The sequence below is a fragment of the Cucurbita moschata genome, unplaced genomic scaffold (assembly GCF_002738365.1).
Source record: "Cucurbita moschata cultivar Rifu unplaced genomic scaffold, Cmos_1.0 Cmo_Scf00007, whole genome shotgun sequence".
NCBI classification, from domain to species: domain Eukaryota; kingdom Viridiplantae; phylum Streptophyta; class Magnoliopsida; order Cucurbitales; family Cucurbitaceae; genus Cucurbita; species Cucurbita moschata.
This window is the reverse complement of record NW_019268523.1, coordinates 1,523,265-1,541,648: the sequence shown is the minus strand read 5'-3', so window position 1 is coordinate 1,541,648 and position 18,384 is coordinate 1,523,265. Positions and strand designations below refer to the sequence as shown.

General features: G+C 36.8%; 3 protein-coding genes and 1 long non-coding RNA gene across 5 annotated transcripts in view; 1 reads left to right on the top strand and 3 right to left on the bottom strand.

Moving 5' to 3' along the window:
• Window positions 1-513: 513 nt before the first annotated feature.
• LOC111445565 (ankyrin repeat domain-containing protein EMB506, chloroplastic) lies at window positions 514-4,042 on the bottom strand. Its single transcript, XM_023084026.1, has 8 exons — window positions 3,858-4,042; window positions 3,107-3,532; window positions 1,779-1,858; window positions 1,537-1,635; window positions 1,339-1,437; window positions 1,145-1,243; window positions 948-1,046; window positions 514-798 (listed from the first exon to the last, which is right to left on the bottom strand). Exons 2-8 carry the CDS (start codon window positions 3,504-3,506, stop codon window positions 694-696), a joined length of 981 nt encoding a protein of 326 aa, XP_022939794.1. The 5' UTR covers window positions 3,507-3,532; window positions 3,858-4,042; the 3' UTR covers window positions 514-693.
• A 751-nt stretch (window positions 4,043-4,793) lies between these two features.
• LOC111445555 (xyloglucan glycosyltransferase 4-like) lies at window positions 4,794-7,580 on the bottom strand. The gene is made up of 4 exons (XM_023084004.1): window positions 6,603-7,580; window positions 6,201-6,509; window positions 5,710-6,114; window positions 4,794-5,629 (listed from the first exon to the last, which is right to left on the bottom strand). The coding sequence occupies exons 1-4, from the start codon at window positions 7,242-7,244 to the stop codon at window positions 4,988-4,990; spliced, it is 1,998 nt and encodes a 665-aa protein (XP_022939772.1). The 5' UTR covers window positions 7,245-7,580; the 3' UTR covers window positions 4,794-4,987.
• A 4,600-nt stretch (window positions 7,581-12,180) lies between these two features.
• On the bottom strand, window positions 12,181-18,068 carry LOC111445558 (MLO-like protein 11). 2 transcript variants are annotated; one of them, XM_023084011.1, is made up of 16 exons: window positions 17,078-18,068; window positions 16,742-16,973; window positions 16,583-16,640; window positions 16,234-16,427; window positions 16,028-16,144; window positions 15,870-15,930; window positions 15,519-15,613; window positions 15,294-15,368; window positions 14,914-14,999; window positions 14,247-14,296; window positions 14,116-14,156; window positions 13,811-13,981; window positions 13,681-13,716; window positions 13,032-13,099; window positions 12,887-12,947; window positions 12,181-12,808 (listed from the first exon to the last, which is right to left on the bottom strand). In XM_023084011.1, exons 2-16 carry the CDS (start codon window positions 16,865-16,867, stop codon window positions 12,425-12,427), a joined length of 1,623 nt encoding a protein of 540 aa, XP_022939779.1. In that variant the 5' UTR covers window positions 16,868-16,973; window positions 17,078-18,068; the 3' UTR covers window positions 12,181-12,424. The 2 variants fall into 2 exon arrangements, with proteins under 2 accessions (XP_022939779.1, XP_022939778.1); XM_023084010.1 differs by having other exon boundaries at window positions 16,234-16,466; window positions 17,078-18,067.
• Window positions 13,992-18,384, top strand: part of LOC111445568 — an 18,728-nt gene continuing 14,335 nt past the window's right edge. Inside the window, exon 1 of the long non-coding RNA XR_002710874.1 lies at window positions 13,992-14,002. This is a non-coding gene — a long non-coding RNA (uncharacterized LOC111445568). The remainder of the gene's footprint in view (window positions 14,003-18,384) is intronic.

The window sequence follows — 18,384 nt, the reverse complement described above, 5'->3', positions numbered from 1 at the left end:
TTGAGAAGCATTGGGTGGGAACATATGGCCTCAGCTGAATTGGAGCTATCGCCATAGCTCTGAGCTTCTGCTTCTGTAGCCATGGCAACAAGCAAGCAAGCAACCCAAATTAGACCCATACCCAAACATTTCTGAAGACCCATTTTCCTTCTTTTTCTTCTTTATTCTGTTGCTCGGGCTGAGATTGTCTCTTGATGTTGGTGTGTGGTGATGTTCTAATGGTGGGAATTTATAGAGGGAAAAGAAGGATCATTTGCCTGACAAATTCCTTGGAAGTGTCAAAATATGAACGAACAAAGAATCGTTTGTTTCTTTTCCAGATGGATCTAAATTTTGGTGTATAGAACGGCATATAGGAGCCAAATGGAGGATGATACGGCATCCTCCATAGCTTCATACTTTGCAGGCCAGGTGATAATAACAAGGAATTTACAGTCCACAGGTTCTTCTAGTTATATGCATAAAATTACCAAGTAAAAATATACTTTAAAATGTTCATGCATCTCAAATATATCTCGACTAAACTAGCTAGAAAATAGTATTATTAATAAAAATGTCATTAAAGATTACCAATGTCATCAAAGATTCCACGAATGAAAGAGAGAGTTATGCGACCAAGATCTTGTGGACTTCAACAAAAGACTTAAATACAAAGTGGTCAATGCAAGCAGAAGGATGTTTCAAATTGGCACATCAAAAAGCTCCACGAACAGGCACTACTTTTAGTAACTTGGAAAGATCGTATGACTTGAAGTTTTTCCCATAACATAAGCTCAAATCCAAGGGTGTCTTTCCATCCTGAAATGCATGATTAAATCAAGAACATGAACTAAGAAATAGTTTAAAATCAAACCGTTTTAATAGTTAACCTTACGTAGCGTCATGTAAGGTTTCAGTTTCAAATTTGCAAAGTTGGAAACTTTTGATGAATTTATTCCAAAACTTACCTTGTTTCTTCTGCTCCTATCTGCTCCATTGACCAACAAAATCTTTGTTATATCTCTATTTCTACCTTGGATAGCAATGTGCAATGGCGTCCATCCATCCTATACAATTGTTCAAGGGAGAGTTATTATAACTTTGTAGCAAGAAAACTAAACAAGATGCTTCATTTGTTTGTAGTTTTCTGAAGGAAAAAGCTCACAGAATCTGCAACATTGACATCCACATTGTATTTTATTAGTAGCTTCACAATTTGTTTTGCACCAACTTGAACAGCATAATGAAGCGGGGTAGCACCATTCTATGAAGAAGAAAATTACTTAAGTCATGGTTTTTCTGAAAGCACAGTCCTAGGAAATTAATTGGATAAGTAGCATAGCTGAATAAACTCCTTACTTTGTCTTTGATATGAGGACTTGCACCTTTTCTTAGAAGATGACCAATGACAGCGTCCTTTCTGCCAATAATTGCCTTATGGAGAGCAGAAAACCCATCCTGATTCACCACATAAAGCCTTGACTAATAAGTTCACGTAAAGAATCTATGTTTTCAAACAATAAAATGTAGAAATTGGATGGTATCGATAATATTCACCTCGTCGACAGAGTCAATGTCAAATCCACTTTCAAGTAGTTTGTCCATTGGAATAATCTGACTTGATAGCGCAAAAGTGTGAAGTGGATTCCATTTCGGCTGAACATGAAAGGTTCAAGAACTTTTTTTTGTCAAGCAGATAGCTTTAAATAGAAGTGTGAAGAAAAATAAAACAAGAAAGTTGCTGCCTTTTCAAAAGATAGATAAGAGGGAAAAAGGTATTTCAATATTTTCAGCATTACAGTCGACAGTTTATCCACATTCAGAGTTGCATTCTGTTGTAGTATCGCTCGTTCTTCGGGTTCCAAAAGTTGTTCAATCTCTGCAATAATTAACAGTCCTTTGATCTTTACGAGATTATGAGAAAGGGCAAAATCTAGATATGTATCATTAAAAGATCACAAATAAAGGATCATTGGGCACCCTCTTGAGAAAGGAGAGGCGTCATTCCTAACATGATATCAGAGTCATGCCCTTAACTTAGTCATTACTAATAGGATCCTCAAATGTCGAACAAGAAGTTGCTAGCCTCAAAGGTGCAGTAAAAAAGTGACTCAAAGTGTCGAACAAAGAGTAAACTTTATTCGAGGGCTTCAGAGAAAGGAGTCAAGTCTCGCTTAAGGAGAGGCTGTTCGAGGGCTACATAGGTCTCAAGGGAGCCTCTATGGTGTACTTTGTTCGAAGGGAGGATTGTTGAGAATTGTTGGGAGGGAGTCTCACAATGGCTGATTAAGGGGATATCATGGTTTTATAAGTAAGGAATACATTTCAATTGGTACGAGGCCTTTTGGGGAAACCAAAAGCAAAGACATGAGAGCTTATGCTCAAAGTGGACAATATCATACCATTGTGGGGGTTCGTGGTTCCTAACAACCTCCACCCATAATCGGAAATTAGCTAACAGCAGAGTGACACTGTCCAGTCCTAGAGAAGAGAGGTGAAAGCCAATTGAAGAACTGGTGCTACCATATACTTTTTATTCTAGAATCAAACTGCTTATGGTTGTGCCTTCACAAAACAATGTATATTTTCAGCAAGTAAAATGGGCATGAACAAGAACAAGCAACCCCGTCTTTACAAGAGAAACAAAAACAATGTCTTTACAAGATAAACAAAAGAAAAATGAACCATCTGGTGTTTTGAACTACTCCTGGATGCTCAAATTGTTATACGATTATGGTAGCTTTCATATATGCACTTTTGATTTTATTTGCTCTACGTCACGCTTCTATTTACTTTAAAGGAACCGTTCTGTTTACTAAATCACAGCAAGAGATAGCCTGACTCTCTCAGTATAGGCTCAAATCTTTCTTGCCGTGACCACAGGCCTCACATAAGATTTTAAATGGAAGTGAAAATCTTAAAGATCAAAATGTGACTCACTGAAACTTAAAAGATTGAAGTAGATTTGTTCTTAAGTATCAACTATCAATGACTAAAAATCTACTTTTTCCCTTTCATCATTCAACCTATTTTCAATATTCTTAATGAAAAAATTGCAAGAGAGAAACATAAATGCAATGGCCAGAAGAGAAACAGATCAAAAAGTTAAAAGGAGGCCAGTAAAAACCTTTCCGAAGATCCTCCTCATACTTGTTTGCAGCAGGCTGATCGGTAGTAGAGACGGCCTGAACATCTCCTTCACCTTCCCAATCACTTTCAAAATTCAAGTCATACTCATCCACTTCTTCTTCTTCATCATCTTCCTCGTCAAAATCACTGCCGCTTCCATCATCTGGATCTTCCCAAGTTTCTTGGCGTGACGGCAAATGAGACACTCTGTTAAACTCTGTGGCAAAAGTTCTCATACTTGACCACTTCATTGAAAGAGATAATTGGAGCCTTGATCTTCTCGGACCAACTACCTCCAAGCAGCTGGTGGTGCAACCCAACAATGGACCAGAAGCAGTAGCAACAACATAAACGGGAGGAACTTCAGAGGGAACAAAAGTTGATAAAGCCCACGACATTATCTGTTTCTTTTATATGGTAGCAACTGAAATAACATTGAGCACCAAACAACAACATGGGCAATTAAACAAAGCTCAAGAGGCTTTAGAAGCAATAAATAGTTAACTTAGACATTTCAACAAACAGCTTATCGGCATGAGTTACGAATCATGATTCAACCATTAATTTGGGAGATAATAATCATGGAAAAAGAAACACGCTCACATGTCTCAAGTAAGAGAGTAATGTTTGCAGACCCAGAACCACAATCGACAAAAACTACAAATTTTGTTATCTTAGTTCTTCTCAGATACCAACATACATACCCAGAAACCACCGAATTACGTAGAAATTGTAGAAAGGAAACGAACCTGAATCGGGGAGCGAGAGCAAAATTGAAGTTGTTAGAAAATTCTCCAATTATAAAGAACAACTTTTGACGCCTATACAGAATAATCGAAAACCCAGAGACGAGGAAGCCGAAGTAGCATCTTCCCAATTGGATATTGATACCTGAAAGAGCACTATACTACCGGTTTTCATTTTTTCTTAAAACAAAATTATTGTATTAATTTAAACTTTGACTTTATATTTGTCTCCTAAATTAGGGGGAAAATTAACCAGTTAATAAAAATACTTATCAAATTTAAAAAATAACATTAAAAAATTTAGAGATAATTAATGAAACATGATAGGACAATTTTTATACTTTCCGTCTGTAAGATTTTTTTTTTTTAAAAGATTAAAGAGTTAATTTTACCTTTAAAATATTATAAGTATTTTTTTAAATATAAAGGTATTTACTCTCTGTAAATACTTTTTTTTTTAGATTTTTATTGAAAGTTTAATGATTTTATTAAAAATTTTGAAAGTTGGTATTTTTAAGATAAATATAAAATTTATAGATATTTTTATTAATTAACCGAATAATCTTAATCTTAGTATATAGTTTAAATTGATTAATTCATGAATTTTTTCTATTTAAATAATTATTATTGTGAAGTTTATACTCTATAAATTATTCTTTTTCTTTTTATTTTTTGAAAAATTATTATACATATAAAACATTTAAGGAAATGTCACAACTATCCCTTTAATTTCATTATAAAAACAAATTCTTTTATTTAAACAAGTTTGTATTAATTTAGTTGTAACTTTCAAGATAAATTTTGATAAACACAATTTCATCCATGTTTAGACATAATCCACCCAGTAAACTGCACTAATTACAAATTAAAATGTTTGAAAATGAAGAACAATTTTCATTTTCCAAAAAAAAAAAAAAAGAACAAGAACAAGAACAGGTATTAAATAACTTAGAATTGCCATTATTTGGTGTTTTGAAGCCCATACACTAACAATACTATATCGTATCATTGTACAAATTTACTGAACAAAAAACCTCTAAACCATTTATATATCTAATCCATTTCAAAAACACAAAACAAAAAAACAAAAAAAAAAAAAAAACTTACTTATCAAATCCACTCCCAACACATTTTCAGTTCATTTGCTCGCCAATCAAGTCCAAACCCACCACCAGGAACGACAGCCCTTGGAACAGCAAGAAGTAGAAGTGAACTCCATGAGCTGACAGCAAGCTTCTGGCTGCTGCAGTGAGCAGCAGAAAGGCAAGAGCTAGCTCTTTTCTATACACCTTGTTTCTCTTCTTCTTTGAAGCCATTTGCTTGTCTTGTTGGTTCAATTTACTCAACAACTCCAGCCCTGACTCTGAATGTCTCCTTAGAATCTTCTCCTCGTTCCACGTTTTCGACTCTCGTTCGGCTAATGCTAGGAAGTCGGATTCTGATGATCGTCCTGTTTTCTTTGTCACGACCCATTCGTATGAGCTTCCGAGCTGGAATAGCCCCGAAATCATGGCGTTGAACTTTGTTACTGACATGGTGTTCTCAAACAAGAGATATGGGATCAAGAAAGGGAAGGATTTTGGGGATGGGAGAATGTTTAGTAAGGACATGAACACTGGGATGTAGCAGATTACCCACAGAGGCAACTCTGCTTCTGGAATGAACATTGTTAATGGAAGAATTATGCAGAACAAAGTGAATGAGTAAAAGGGAAGTATGAGTTTTCTTAAGAGGAAGAACAGGAATATCAAGTTCGTCTTCTTCCATATTGATATCTGCACAAAGCCAAGCAATGTGTTCAAACTTTAAGCTCAATGAGTGGATCATGTGGCGTAGTGTTTGATGAGAGTTTTACCTTTGAAGTTATGATGGAAGGAAGGCATAATCTGAAGAGCTGCATAGGACCAGAATGCCAACGGTGTTGCTGTTTCTTGTAAGCTTCATATGATTCAGGCAATTCACAAAGCACCTTGACATCATTGAGGAAGATGAATTTCCATCCCATCAAGTGTGCTCGAACAGCGATATCCATGTCCTCCACCGTCGTGCGCTCGAGCCAGCCACCGGATTCCTCGAGCGCTTTCGCTCTCCAAACGCCTGCTGTTCCATTGAATCCAAAGAAGTTGAGAAAAACCCCATTAACTTGCTGCTCCACTTCAAAGTGGAAGCACAAGTTGATGTTTTGGAGTCTGGTAAGCAAGTTTTCTTCTTTGTTAACAAACGCCCAACGAGCTTGGACAAGCCCCACCTCAGGATTTCCCTGTCATGTTCATAAAAACGTAAGCTAAGCTAAGCTAAGCTAAGCTCGGGAATTCCATGTCATGTTCATAAAAACATCATCAGTACCTTGAAATGAGGGATTGTTAGCTTAAGAAAATCTGGGTTGGGCTGGAAATCAGCATCTAAAATAGCTATGAACTCATAATCTTTAACATAATCACAAGCCATGGCGGACTGAAGATTCCCAGCTTTGTACCCAGTTCGGATCAATCTATGTCGATAAACAATATTAACACCCTTTTCATTCCATGATAGAACTTCTTCTTTGATCAAACGCTGAAGATTTCCATCGTCTGAATCATCAAGAACTTGAATCAAAATCCGATTCCTCGGCCAGTCAAGCTCACAAGCAGCAGCAATCGATTGCGCATAGACCTATTAAACGGAGTTTACAAATCAGAAGATTCATTGAGGAATAAAATCAAACACCTTGTGTCATATGAAATCAGGGGAGTACTGATTCGTTACCTCTCTCTCATTACACATTGGGATTTGAACAAGAACCAAAGGAAAATTCGAAGCATCTTCCAAATCATAAGCGTTATCTTGAATAGTGGGTTTGATTTTCTTGTATTTGATCCAAAAGCAGCCGAAGCAGAGAACAAGGCGATCGAGAGATTGGATCAAGAACAGAACAATGCAGAATTTGGAAAGCATGAGAACCATTGGCGCAATGTAATCAACACGAAACGAAAGCCACGAGACGTAAAACCATTGAATAATCCCATGAACTTCGAGCTCCAATGGCTGAATCATTCGCAGATTCCACTTCTTGAAATGAGCAACAACTTCGACGATCAAACCCGTAATTGAAATCGCAAGAAAAGCCTTAATGAATCTATATAACTTACGGCTTTTGGAATCCTCTTCGTTAATATCCGCATGAGCAATGCGTTTCTTAACAGAAGCAAACACCGCCTTCATAGTCATCGCCATCCACGAGAAGAAAAACAGAGCTCTATGGGCTTTGAGAAGAAGAACCCATGTGAGCTGCTTGGGACTCGCAGCCTTCTGCTTCTCCGGAAGCAACAAGGAATCAGAGCCATTGATTTCCACTAAAGGGAAGCTGCTATGCTTCTCAATTGTAACAACAACAGAGCTCGGAGCCATCTGGGTATCGATCGAAACGAAGAACAGAGGCGAAAAGGAACAAATTAACAAACACCCAGATGGAAATTTGTGGGGAAATTTCAGTAGGAAGAAGATAGTGCCATTAAAACAGAAGAAATAGATCTCAATTTGCTCAAACGAACTGCTAATTTAAAGGAAGAAGAAGAAGAAGAAGAAGTATTTTTTAATTTATTTATTGGTTGAAGAAATAATTTGGAAAGACAGACAGATCCTTCCTTGTTTGCTCCATGGCACAGTGATTCAGTTGAGTAGGGCCATTACAGTGACAGTCAGGCGTACTGGAAAAAAAAAAAAAAAGGGCAACAATATTAGAACAGTTTTTTGAATGAACAAGAAAGGGTTGGATCCTGAGCGCAGCAAGTATGAATATGATATCTAGTTTCTTAACTTTAATGGGAATCTGATATCATAAACTAAATATTTCATTGCTCATGTTTAGCTGTGTGATTATGTATTTATTAAGACAGCTATGTCAGTTTTAATAAGCATCTAAATCATACTCTCATGTGCTCTAATATTATTCTCTTTTCTTTTTTTTTTTTAATTGAAAACAAAATAAAAAACCGAAGTGTTTCTATTCTTGTTCTTATTTGATTGAGTCTGAATAATCACGAACCTATAATATTGTCCAATGTGGGATTTTCTCCCAACAATTCTCTCATCCAACAAATTACACTGAAGCCCTCGAATAGCAGTCTCTCCTTAATCAACGCTTGACTCTTTCTTTAGACCATCGATCTTTGGAGTCTTGATACCATGTCAGAAACTACGGATCTACAGAATAGTATGATATTGTCCACTTCAAGCATAAGTTCTAATAGCTTTACTTTTGATTAAAAAAAAAAAAGTCTACTTGTCATCTGTAAAATTATATTTTAATTTTGTTTAATTAAGTGTTAAAATCTTTACAATATATATATATTCAAACATTTATTATTTTAGTAAAAAAGAAAATGCGTTAATTTTAGCTTTTTAAGTAAATATTTAATCAATGGTATTTTTCATTTTAAGTAAAATTTTTATTAAAGGGTATAAATTTTCATGTTAGGTCTGAACTGTATTATTTGTAATTTTCAAAAATATTATTTGTCATGTTTGACCTTAAGAATGCACTAAAAAGAATTAAAATAACATGATAATTTGAAATCTTTTAAATCTTACAAAATTATTTTTCAATTAAAAAATTCAATTTTAAATTTAAAAATTAGAACGATAAAAATAATAACTAAATACATTTATAAGCTTGCATTTTTGTACATTTTAATATTATTAAATTAAAAAAATACACGACTAAAACTAAGCTTTCAACCATTGAATATATTTTATATATTGCAATTTCTTACCAACAAAATCATATTTAAAGACGAACTTTACATGCATTTATTTATTCCTTTGATTTTTGCTATTTCTAGAGAATAAATAAAAAGTTGCACTAAATTGGTTTAAAATAAAAATCAGTATTTTGGCTTAATAGAATTAATTATTAAAACGATTTTTCTTTTTCTTTTTTTCTTTAAAATCAAAATAATTTTTTGATTGGCGGTGGAGGAAGGCCAATATTGGCATTTTGTGGGGTAGATTTTAGATATTATTTTAAAATTAAGTGGGTCATCAAACCAATAATGTTTTCTATTTTATTTTATTTTATTTTTAGATGCATCTATTTTTATAGCGGTTACTATGTTTAAGTTATTAATTTATAGATTTGACTAATTAATTATATAATTAAATTTACACTATGTTAATTAAGCTTAGGTCAGCATCTAAGTTCTCTCTGTCTTCTAAAGTGAGCTCAAATAATTACCTATATTTTATATATCATAAATCTGATAATTAATTTAATAATAGTTATTCTTTTTTTTTTTTTAATAAAAAAGATATTATTGCATACACATGATAATATCATCGCCATAATTACAAGATTAACCTCCTAATCAATTTGCATGCATTATCATGCATGCCATGTTTAATCAAATCAGATCAAATCAAACATAAGGGCATTTGTCTTGGAATCTTTAATTTGATCTGATCTAATCTGTGTTTATATATGAATTTAATTTTAAATACGAAGATTATCGATCATTTATTTGATTCAAATTGATACATTCAAAGAATTATGATGATTGTCAAGCCAACGTGCAGCTTCAACTGTGATTATAGTTTGATTAGACATAATAACACGTCTAAAAGTCTTGTAAGCTTACGTCTGGCGCTCGTTGGCTTGAACTAGGTCCCATAATCTAGATGGATGACATTAATCGCGAACCAGTGCCTCCATGTAACAATCATGTATATCGAACGTAAACGTTAGAGCATATATTTAAGAAATACGTGGCGTGGCGTGTGGGGGCGGGGAAATGGATAACGTTGGGAGGGAGTTGGTTGGGTGAAAGTGAGAAAGTGGGGAAGGTGGCTAGGTGGGCGTGCAACCCAGCAACCAAGCAAGGGGATTAAGCATGGCAATGGGAGAGGAGGATATAGATGGCATAAAGCGACTTCTCCTGTTGGGCACATACTCACATGACCTCCTTCCTTAATTACTCACCCCATGTGCTACTAACCTCCTTAATCCAATCTCAATCCCAATCCCAATTATTACTTGTGGTATATCTCGACATTCGTGCCGACTCATATTACTTCAAATATAGATTAGACTAGATGCGGACTCGGTAGACTACTGACTTATAAGTAACAGCTCGAACTTAATGTTCGTAGATATTGTCCGCTTTTACTCGTTACGTATCGTCGTCAGTCTCACAGTTTTAAAATGCATATGCTAGAGAAAGGTTTCCCCTCTCCAACAAGAGTGGGATCTCACAATCTACCCCTTAGAGGTCTAGCGTCCTCGATGGCACATCGCCTCGTGTCTACCTCTAATACAACATGTAACATTTCAAGCTCACCGCTAATAAATGTTGTCCATTTTTGTCCGTTATGTATCGTTGTTTTTTAAAACGTGTCTACCATGAAGAGAGTCTAGTCCTCTTACAACCCGTGTCTTGCACTATCCAAATAACTGACTCTGATACCATTTGTAACAGCTTAAGCCCACCACTAGCAGATATTGTCTGCTTTAGCCCTGACACATCGTTGTCAGTCTCACGATTTTAAAATATGTCTGCTAGGGTGAGATTTCCATATTCTCGTAAGAAATGTTTCATTCCCCTAACCAATGTGAGATATCCCGAACTATATTTAGATGAGTTAAAATTTGGATCGTTATAATGTGTTGTCTTCGACTAGTTATACCAATAAAGTTAACAAACTAAATTTCTCTGAAAATCGATGTTATATTTCAAATACGTATCGAGCCATTTTTTTTTAATTCATTCCACGAGATCATACCAGAAAGTGAGGTCAAATTTGAAGCTTTAAATAGTGAACAATAAAAATGTGGGTGTTCTAGCAGTGGAAGACATTATATAAAATTTTATTTATTACAGAACAACAAAATTTCTACTATAGTTATGAAGTTACGAAATTATTTGAGAGGTTAGTTAGATCGGTTCCACTCTAATAAATAATTGCATTAGCCTAAAACTAGATATATTTCCATCCTATCACACATTTTTAATATCATCCAACCGACTCTTTTAATAACTCAAATTAAATATAAATCTAATCATATCTCGTCCGTTCCTGAATCTTATCCGATTGTAGTAAAACACATAAAACAAGATAAATATAACACATCATTGTACCGGGTCTGACAAGTTACATGATTGTGTTTGCTCCTAGTAGATTTAACCTCGAGTATAAAATATCGAATGTTTTTTTTTTATTAACCAAGTATTTTCGAGCGAGACCAGAAGTAAATTTTGGATCGATAACGAGCGGTCTTTTAAAATAAAAGAATTATTTATTAATAAAAATAAAATTTAGAGAGAGGTGGTGGGGATGAGGTAGAAACATAGGCATTTAAGAGGTGTGCCCTCTCACCAGAAGACCACACCCTACCCTTTCTCAATTATCCCTTCCCTCTTCCTTGGATCCACCACTTTCTCTCTCTCTCTCTACCCTATAAATTTATAAATTTTTTACTTTATTTTTTTTCTAATATCAAATGTCCAGCTGGCAAGCGAGTAATATAATATTATGAATTAAATATTATTTGTCTAAATTCTCGTGAGACCTTTCGTCAAATAAGTCATAAAAATAAGCTAAATAACTCGATCATACATTGAAAATGATACTTTTTTTAATAAGAGATTAAATTATTGACTTTTAAAATAATAATCGATATATGTCAATTTAAACATAGCTCATCTGTATAATATTATGACACATAATCAGACAACACACGAAGATGGTCTTCGAAAAACGCTCTTTGTGTGCCTTTGCATTTTAATGTTCATGAAAAGCTGCCCCTTTTGTCACAACCCCATATAAAAAGCCATGCAAGATCTTCACTTTCACAATCCATTCATAGCCTGACCAAGAACACAAGAAGAGCTTCTAAATGGCCTTTTCCAAGTCCAAGTTTGTCACTCTCTTTCTGCTCTTCTGCACCCTTCTTCACCTTGGCTTTGCCAATGAACAAGTTATCGACGACGCCGTTGCTCAGAGCGAGGTTGTAGGGCAACGTCTGCCTTATGCACAGGACTGCTGCAATTATGGTCACTCGGGGAGCTGCGTCGGTTCACCGAACTGCTGTGGGAATGGAGGCGACTATGGCAACTCCCCTCCTCATTGTGTCCAAAATGGATGTGGGTGTGTGGAGAATCCGAGCAACAACTGTTGTGCTGGCTCGGTTGGCCATCCTTCTCCTCCGTCGTGCCAATGGCAGGGACCGAGCCCGTGCTGTGGCTGCGTGAGAAGCAATGTCAAGGTCGAGGAACAGAATGAATCGGACTCCGTTCGTCCCAGCAGTGAATCAATGACTCCAATGCATTAAGGAACTTAAGACATGAAGCTCTTCATGACCAGCATTAACATCTTAGTCAATAATATCAAAACTGCTTGTGGCTTACAAATATAAAGCTTCATGAATTCATCTTTTAATATCAATACACAACTTTCTCTTATGAATATGTTACACATATGCTAACTTCCCTAAGTTCATGTTCAATATGAGTATCTATTTCCTATAAACCTCTAACCTCGTATATTCTCGACACTTGATTTCGGTCGAATGTTATACCGTTGCTGCGCCGAGTGTGCTATCTTTTAACTGGCATAGAAAAGCTTCTCATAAAGTTTTCAACCTCCAACTTCGGATCAACCGGTGAAGAAAGAGATGCAGAGGGTTGCAGAAGCGACGTTCTAGCTCTGCTTGGCCATTCATTAACAACAGGGTCGGATTGTTCTTGTACAGAAGTTGGCTGTAGCTCGATTGTCGTATAGTCAGTAGTAGTTTCGTATGTATCATCAATAAGCCGACGGTCATCATCCTCGATTGACATAACCGTGCTTGTTTCGGTATGAATCGTGGTGTCATCGGTGAACATGCCAAGCCTTCTTTTCCTTCTTGCTGCCTTGCCCCATCCGTGGATTGTTTCCCTTATTCTTTGTGGAATTAATGCAGCTTTATAGTTTGTTCCCATCTAAGAAAAGAAAAGGTTAATCTGAGTACTCGGAATACGAAGAGAAACTAGCTCGACCGTCGTGTCCGAAACTGTTACCTGAGTTACCAGAGCATACAAGGGCAAGGTGCTGTAGCTGCAAAGGAACTGCCCGGCGAATCTACAGAAAAACCGAATATCATACGCAACGAAAATAGCTCTTTATAAAAGCACGTAACGAGTAATAACTTCAATTTATGCATACCCCAAGATGAGTCTTGCATAGACAAGCATATGGTTCCTAATAAAGCAAGAATTATATCCAAATTGCCACTGTAAAGTAAAAAGAAAAAAGGAAGGATTAGTAACAAGTAGTTCTAGCAGAGTTTTCTCCATCCGTATTTCTTATTTCGTGATCTTGTTAGTTCCGTTTCATTTTTCCTATTATTTCGTTGTAAATTGCAACGCGCACGCTATAACAGCCCAAGCCCACTACTAGCAGATATTGTCCGCTTTGGTCTGTTACGCCATCAACCTCGCGGTTTTAAAACGCGTTTGTTAGGGAGAGGTTTCCACACCCTTATAAGGAACGTTTTGTTCCCTCTCCAACCGATGTGGGATCTCACAATCCACCCCCTTAGGGACCTCACGTCCTTGCTAGCACACCACTCGATGACTGGCTCTAATGCTATTTATAACAGTCCAAGCCTACCGCTAGCAGATATTGTCCGCATCGGCCCATTACGTATCGCCATCAGTCTCACGATTTTAAAACATGTTTGCTAGGGAGAGGGTTTCCACACCCTTATAAAGAATGTTTCGTTCCCTTCTCCAACCGATGTGGGATCTCACACAGGCACTGTTCGATATCCATAGAAACTAAGTTGGTGATAATCATGAAAAGAGGAAAGTACCCAAAACCAGAAGAACGACGCCAACTCAAACGCATTCTGCAAGGAAGGTTAAATAAAAAAGCTTCACCAAATCCGATATAAACAAAAAGGTCGATTTCCGATCATTCTAACGTAAATAATCAATATAGACCTGGAAAAGGATAAAGTGGATCAAGGACAAGAGAAGTTCAGGCTTCTTAAACCAGAAAAGATCATCTCTTGGCTTTAGCTTTGGACCCGAAAAAGAACCTGTTATACCAGCACTTTCCAATGCCAACGTTGCAATGACATGCTGCAGCTTCGTGCCCACGAGAAGAACAAGCTAAAAACAAGGTATCAACACGTATCGGGTTCAAACAAGATCTAAAAAAGCTGGTATAGAAAAATGATTTATTTAAACAAGCTAAGAAGTTGTTCTTGATGAGGAGTGAGATATAAAGGAGAGAGCGCACTCACAGCAATTGGAATGGATGCTATCCAGAAGTACAGATTAGATCCTGCAGTAATGCAAAGAAAGGATTGATGAACACAATGATATATTTCATACAATTGGATCAAACCACCACTTCTCAACCAGAGAGTTTTACCTTTTACATCGAACAGCATGAAAGCAACGACGAATCCCCACAACGGAGCGCTGCATTAAAGAGGAGGTATCAGCTTTCACATCTCCTATGGGGTCTAATATGCATGCATACATAAAATACGTCCACTAGGGAGAGGTTTCCACGTCCTTATAAGGAATGCTTTGTTCCCTTCTCCAACCAATATGAGATCTCACAATCTACCCCCTTTGGGAACTCAACGTCCTCGCAAGCACACCGCCCGATCCTGACTCTAATATCATTTGTAATGACCCAAGCCCATTGCTAGAATATATTGTCCTCTTTGGGTCGTTAGATATCGTCATCAGCCTCACAATTTTAAAAACGCGTCTTCTAGGGAGAGGTTTCCTCTCCAACCAACGTGAGATCTCATAATAGCACTGTACCAACTCAAGCCCACCGCTTGCAGATATTATCCTCTTTGGGTTTGTTCCCTCGAGGTTTTTAAGGAGAGGTTTCCAAGCCCTTATAAAGAATGTTTCGTTCCCCTCTCCAACCGAGGTAGGATCTCACAAATTCCAATGCTTTTAAAAAGGGCTCCACAGTATGCCCCTAGTATTCGAATACCTCCGTGTTGCAGACCGAATGCAGATATCTATTATCCCATTCAAACGGTATCGAAATTGAAATTTGTGGTCATTTCACCTACCTCACACCTACTATCCTTTGGAATTCTTCTTCCATGGAGCGAATCATGTAGCTGTGGAAATCATACGTCAAAGGGAGGTGGTGATTCTGCAACAAATAAGATCCAATAAAAAAAAACATGTTTTATTATTTCGGGTCATAAGAATACAGATCAGCTGTAGATGAGCCACCTTAAATATTGTAGCTACGTTGGATTTTACTACGATTTATATTCGCATGAATAATTCGAACACGGATTCATGCATTGAAATAATAAAAATTTGTAACTATTGCACATGTCCTCCAAACTCAAACTAGGGATTAAGCAACAGATTCCCAAAATATAACAGCTTAAGAGTAGGCAACTACTGACAAAAATGCTAGCAAACCATATCGACGAACCATGATGAAGCCCTTGCGGAGTGTGAGGTAGTCAGCATGAACTACAGAATTCCCGAATTGTCGGAAGAAACATGTCTACAATTCATAAATTCGATTAGTTCAAAGCAGAAGATATGTCAAGGCAGCAGTAAGACTTTGAAAGGGTAAGAGGAAAGACTGCAATTTATTACGAATACAGGGACTAAATCAAAATGAAAGTAAAATATGTGGAAGTTGAAAGCATACCACCCAGATTAGAAAGCTGTTCCGTGTAATAGGATGTGAAGTGTGATATCGAACAAAGGTCGATTGCCTCCGCAGTGTCATTTCTCTCGTGATATCTATGGCGGTATAGAACTAATTGTTAGCGTGACAAATTAGTTTCTAATAAAAAAGAAATCATCAGCTCACTCGATACGATGAAGATTGGCATGAATATTGCCCTGAACTTACTAAATTTTCAGTATCATAAACAAAACGGTACTCGAGAGGACGATACAAGGCTTAGTTTCGTTCTAGGTGTATATCTAACGCCAAACAGAAGATGATTACAATAATGCTGTGTTTCTAATCCCACAATACGACCATAGAGCTTACCATTTAGTGAATCATGTCTGTCCATATGGGCTTCATCTTCCCAAGCTCTCCATCTGTGAATCTGATTTATCATATATCAAACTATTACAACTCGTAACGTTTGTGATTATTTTGCAATTTCTCATCAAATACCAATGTTCTATGTCGAGATAAAGTACCTTTACGATTGCCAGTAACATTGTTAAGCAGCTATAAGATATATGAGTTACTGCCATTATAAAGATAAAGCGATGCAATTGCTCGAGACCCTCGTACGAAACAAACGGCTCGTAACCCTGCACAACGAATATTTGAAAACTTCAATCAGTATTAGCTTGGAAGAAGAAAGAGTTGTCATTTAAGTCATGTGAACTCTATGACATGCCTCTTTGCAGGTTTTCTCATTCCCATTAAGCATCCGCCTAAACAAATGGGGTAATACCGAAACGGTGTATAGTTTCCGTTCTTCGGATGAACTGTCTTCTTTTTGTTCATCAATCTCGGCTTTGGTACATGGAGTAAAAGGGGTATTATAGAACCTTGATGGGATGCAGATGTTTGATATTAAGCTTGATGTAGCTGTTAAAAGGAGAGAAATAAATCCAAGAAGCATCAACTCTGAAACCAGAAAATCAAATGCCAATGAGTTAAGACATACGAAGAATGGATAGCAAAGCTCTTAGTTATAAGCTAAGCACGTCTTGAGTGATTGAGTGAATGGCATAGCCATTTACCTTCTTTCATTTTCTCCACTGCCTCTAACAATGGCTTTCGGTTAGTCTTCCTCAACCACTGAGATTACAAAAGGAAAAATCATGAACAAGTATGCGAGTGATGGCTATGAAAGATTCATATGGGTCAGTTATGATAGAACCACTAGGTGAAATGCTTACCGTGCTTAGCCGGTGAATGGACCTCTCCACGAGCAAGGAGACTACAACGAAAATGGTTAGCACAGAAGCAACAGACCAAGTGGGCGTCAAGGCCAAAGATCGCATCTCCTCTTCATTATCAGCCATCTCCCACAAGTTTCTGAGATGAACTTTCAGGTATGTTCCTCAAAGCTCCGGTTATACGCCGACCAGGGCAGTCTTAAAAGACCTCAAACGAGCTCATCAATGGTCGCTGATCAAGAAACAAGAAGAAAATTGCAGACTGCTTAGTTTCTGAGGATAGCAAAATCATCCAAAATATGAACAGAAAAAGCTTGAGGACTGTATGATGCTTACTTTATGGAAGAGTTTTCAGGTCCCAATACGCCATGAAAGCGACAATTGAAGAAGGGTGTGTACGAGTTTATCTTCTCTGATTTTCCCCAATTGATTAAGTCAGAAGTTTTCTTTCCTTTTCTCCTTTTTTGGGTCTGCTCTCTCTGGCTCTAAGAGTAGCTTCCGCTCAAAAACCAGCTGAGATGAACTGAATATGACCAATTGGGGGTACCCAACAACGAAATTGATCCAAAAAACAGAGTCCCAAGAGAACACACCAGAAACGTTCAATAAAGCTTCAAGGATGATGGGTCGATGCTTTCTTCATAATCTCCCAACCAAATTGACAAAAAAGGGGCAAATGCACGATTATGTCCAACAAACCCCTATGAGTATATGAAAACCCAGCTCACATTTCCCAAGAAACAAACAAAATCTTTGCTAAGAAGACACCTCGTTCAAATGTTTTCAACTACACAAGTCACAGAAAAGGAACAAATACAAACCCAAATCAAAATGGGGAGGCTAGCTCCAGTGAATTTAGAACACAAAAGCTAAAACCACGAGATTTGATTGGGTTTAAACACTGAAAAAAAACCCCCACATGCACGAACACGCGGTTCTTGGACTTGTGAAAACCGCTGCCTGTGCATTAACTCCTCAAAGAAATAGCGAGAACTTCGAAAAGAAACAATACGGTAATGAAGGCAGAGGGCAAATTAGGAATGACTCAGAAGAAAGAAATGCATGGAATCGCAGTATTTACATTTGGCTGAAAATTTAAAATGGTGGGTCACAACCCAACTGCACAAAGCAATGATCTGAGGAGCCAAGTGGGAAAGCAAGCAAGGAAGGAAGGAAGCAAGCAATCTACTAATGAATCGCTGAATTTGACAACGTTGCTTTTGTTTTGATTATACCCTCCGGCCTCCGCTGATTGGGGAACATGCCAAAAGGCCAAACCCAGTCATCCTCCATTCTTCAACCATTCAACCATTCCATACGCTAATTTTGTTCCTTCTTAAATTTTACTCTAAAATGGTACTCCAATGGCAGGCAGCATTCTTCCGGACTCCTTTTTCTTTTTATTTAAGCGAATAATTATAAAATAAAATAAAAAAGAGAGGAAATTTATTTATTTTAAAGCAACATTATTTGAACTATTGGGGCTCTACAGCATTTTTTTGTTAATGATATAATAGAATATTGTACATCAAAATATTATAAGAACCTTTTGTAAAATATTTATTTATTGTATGATTATATTTTTCTAAAATATGGTAGGTGAGGTGTTATTTTCCTTTTTTTTTTTTTTTTTTTTTTTTTTT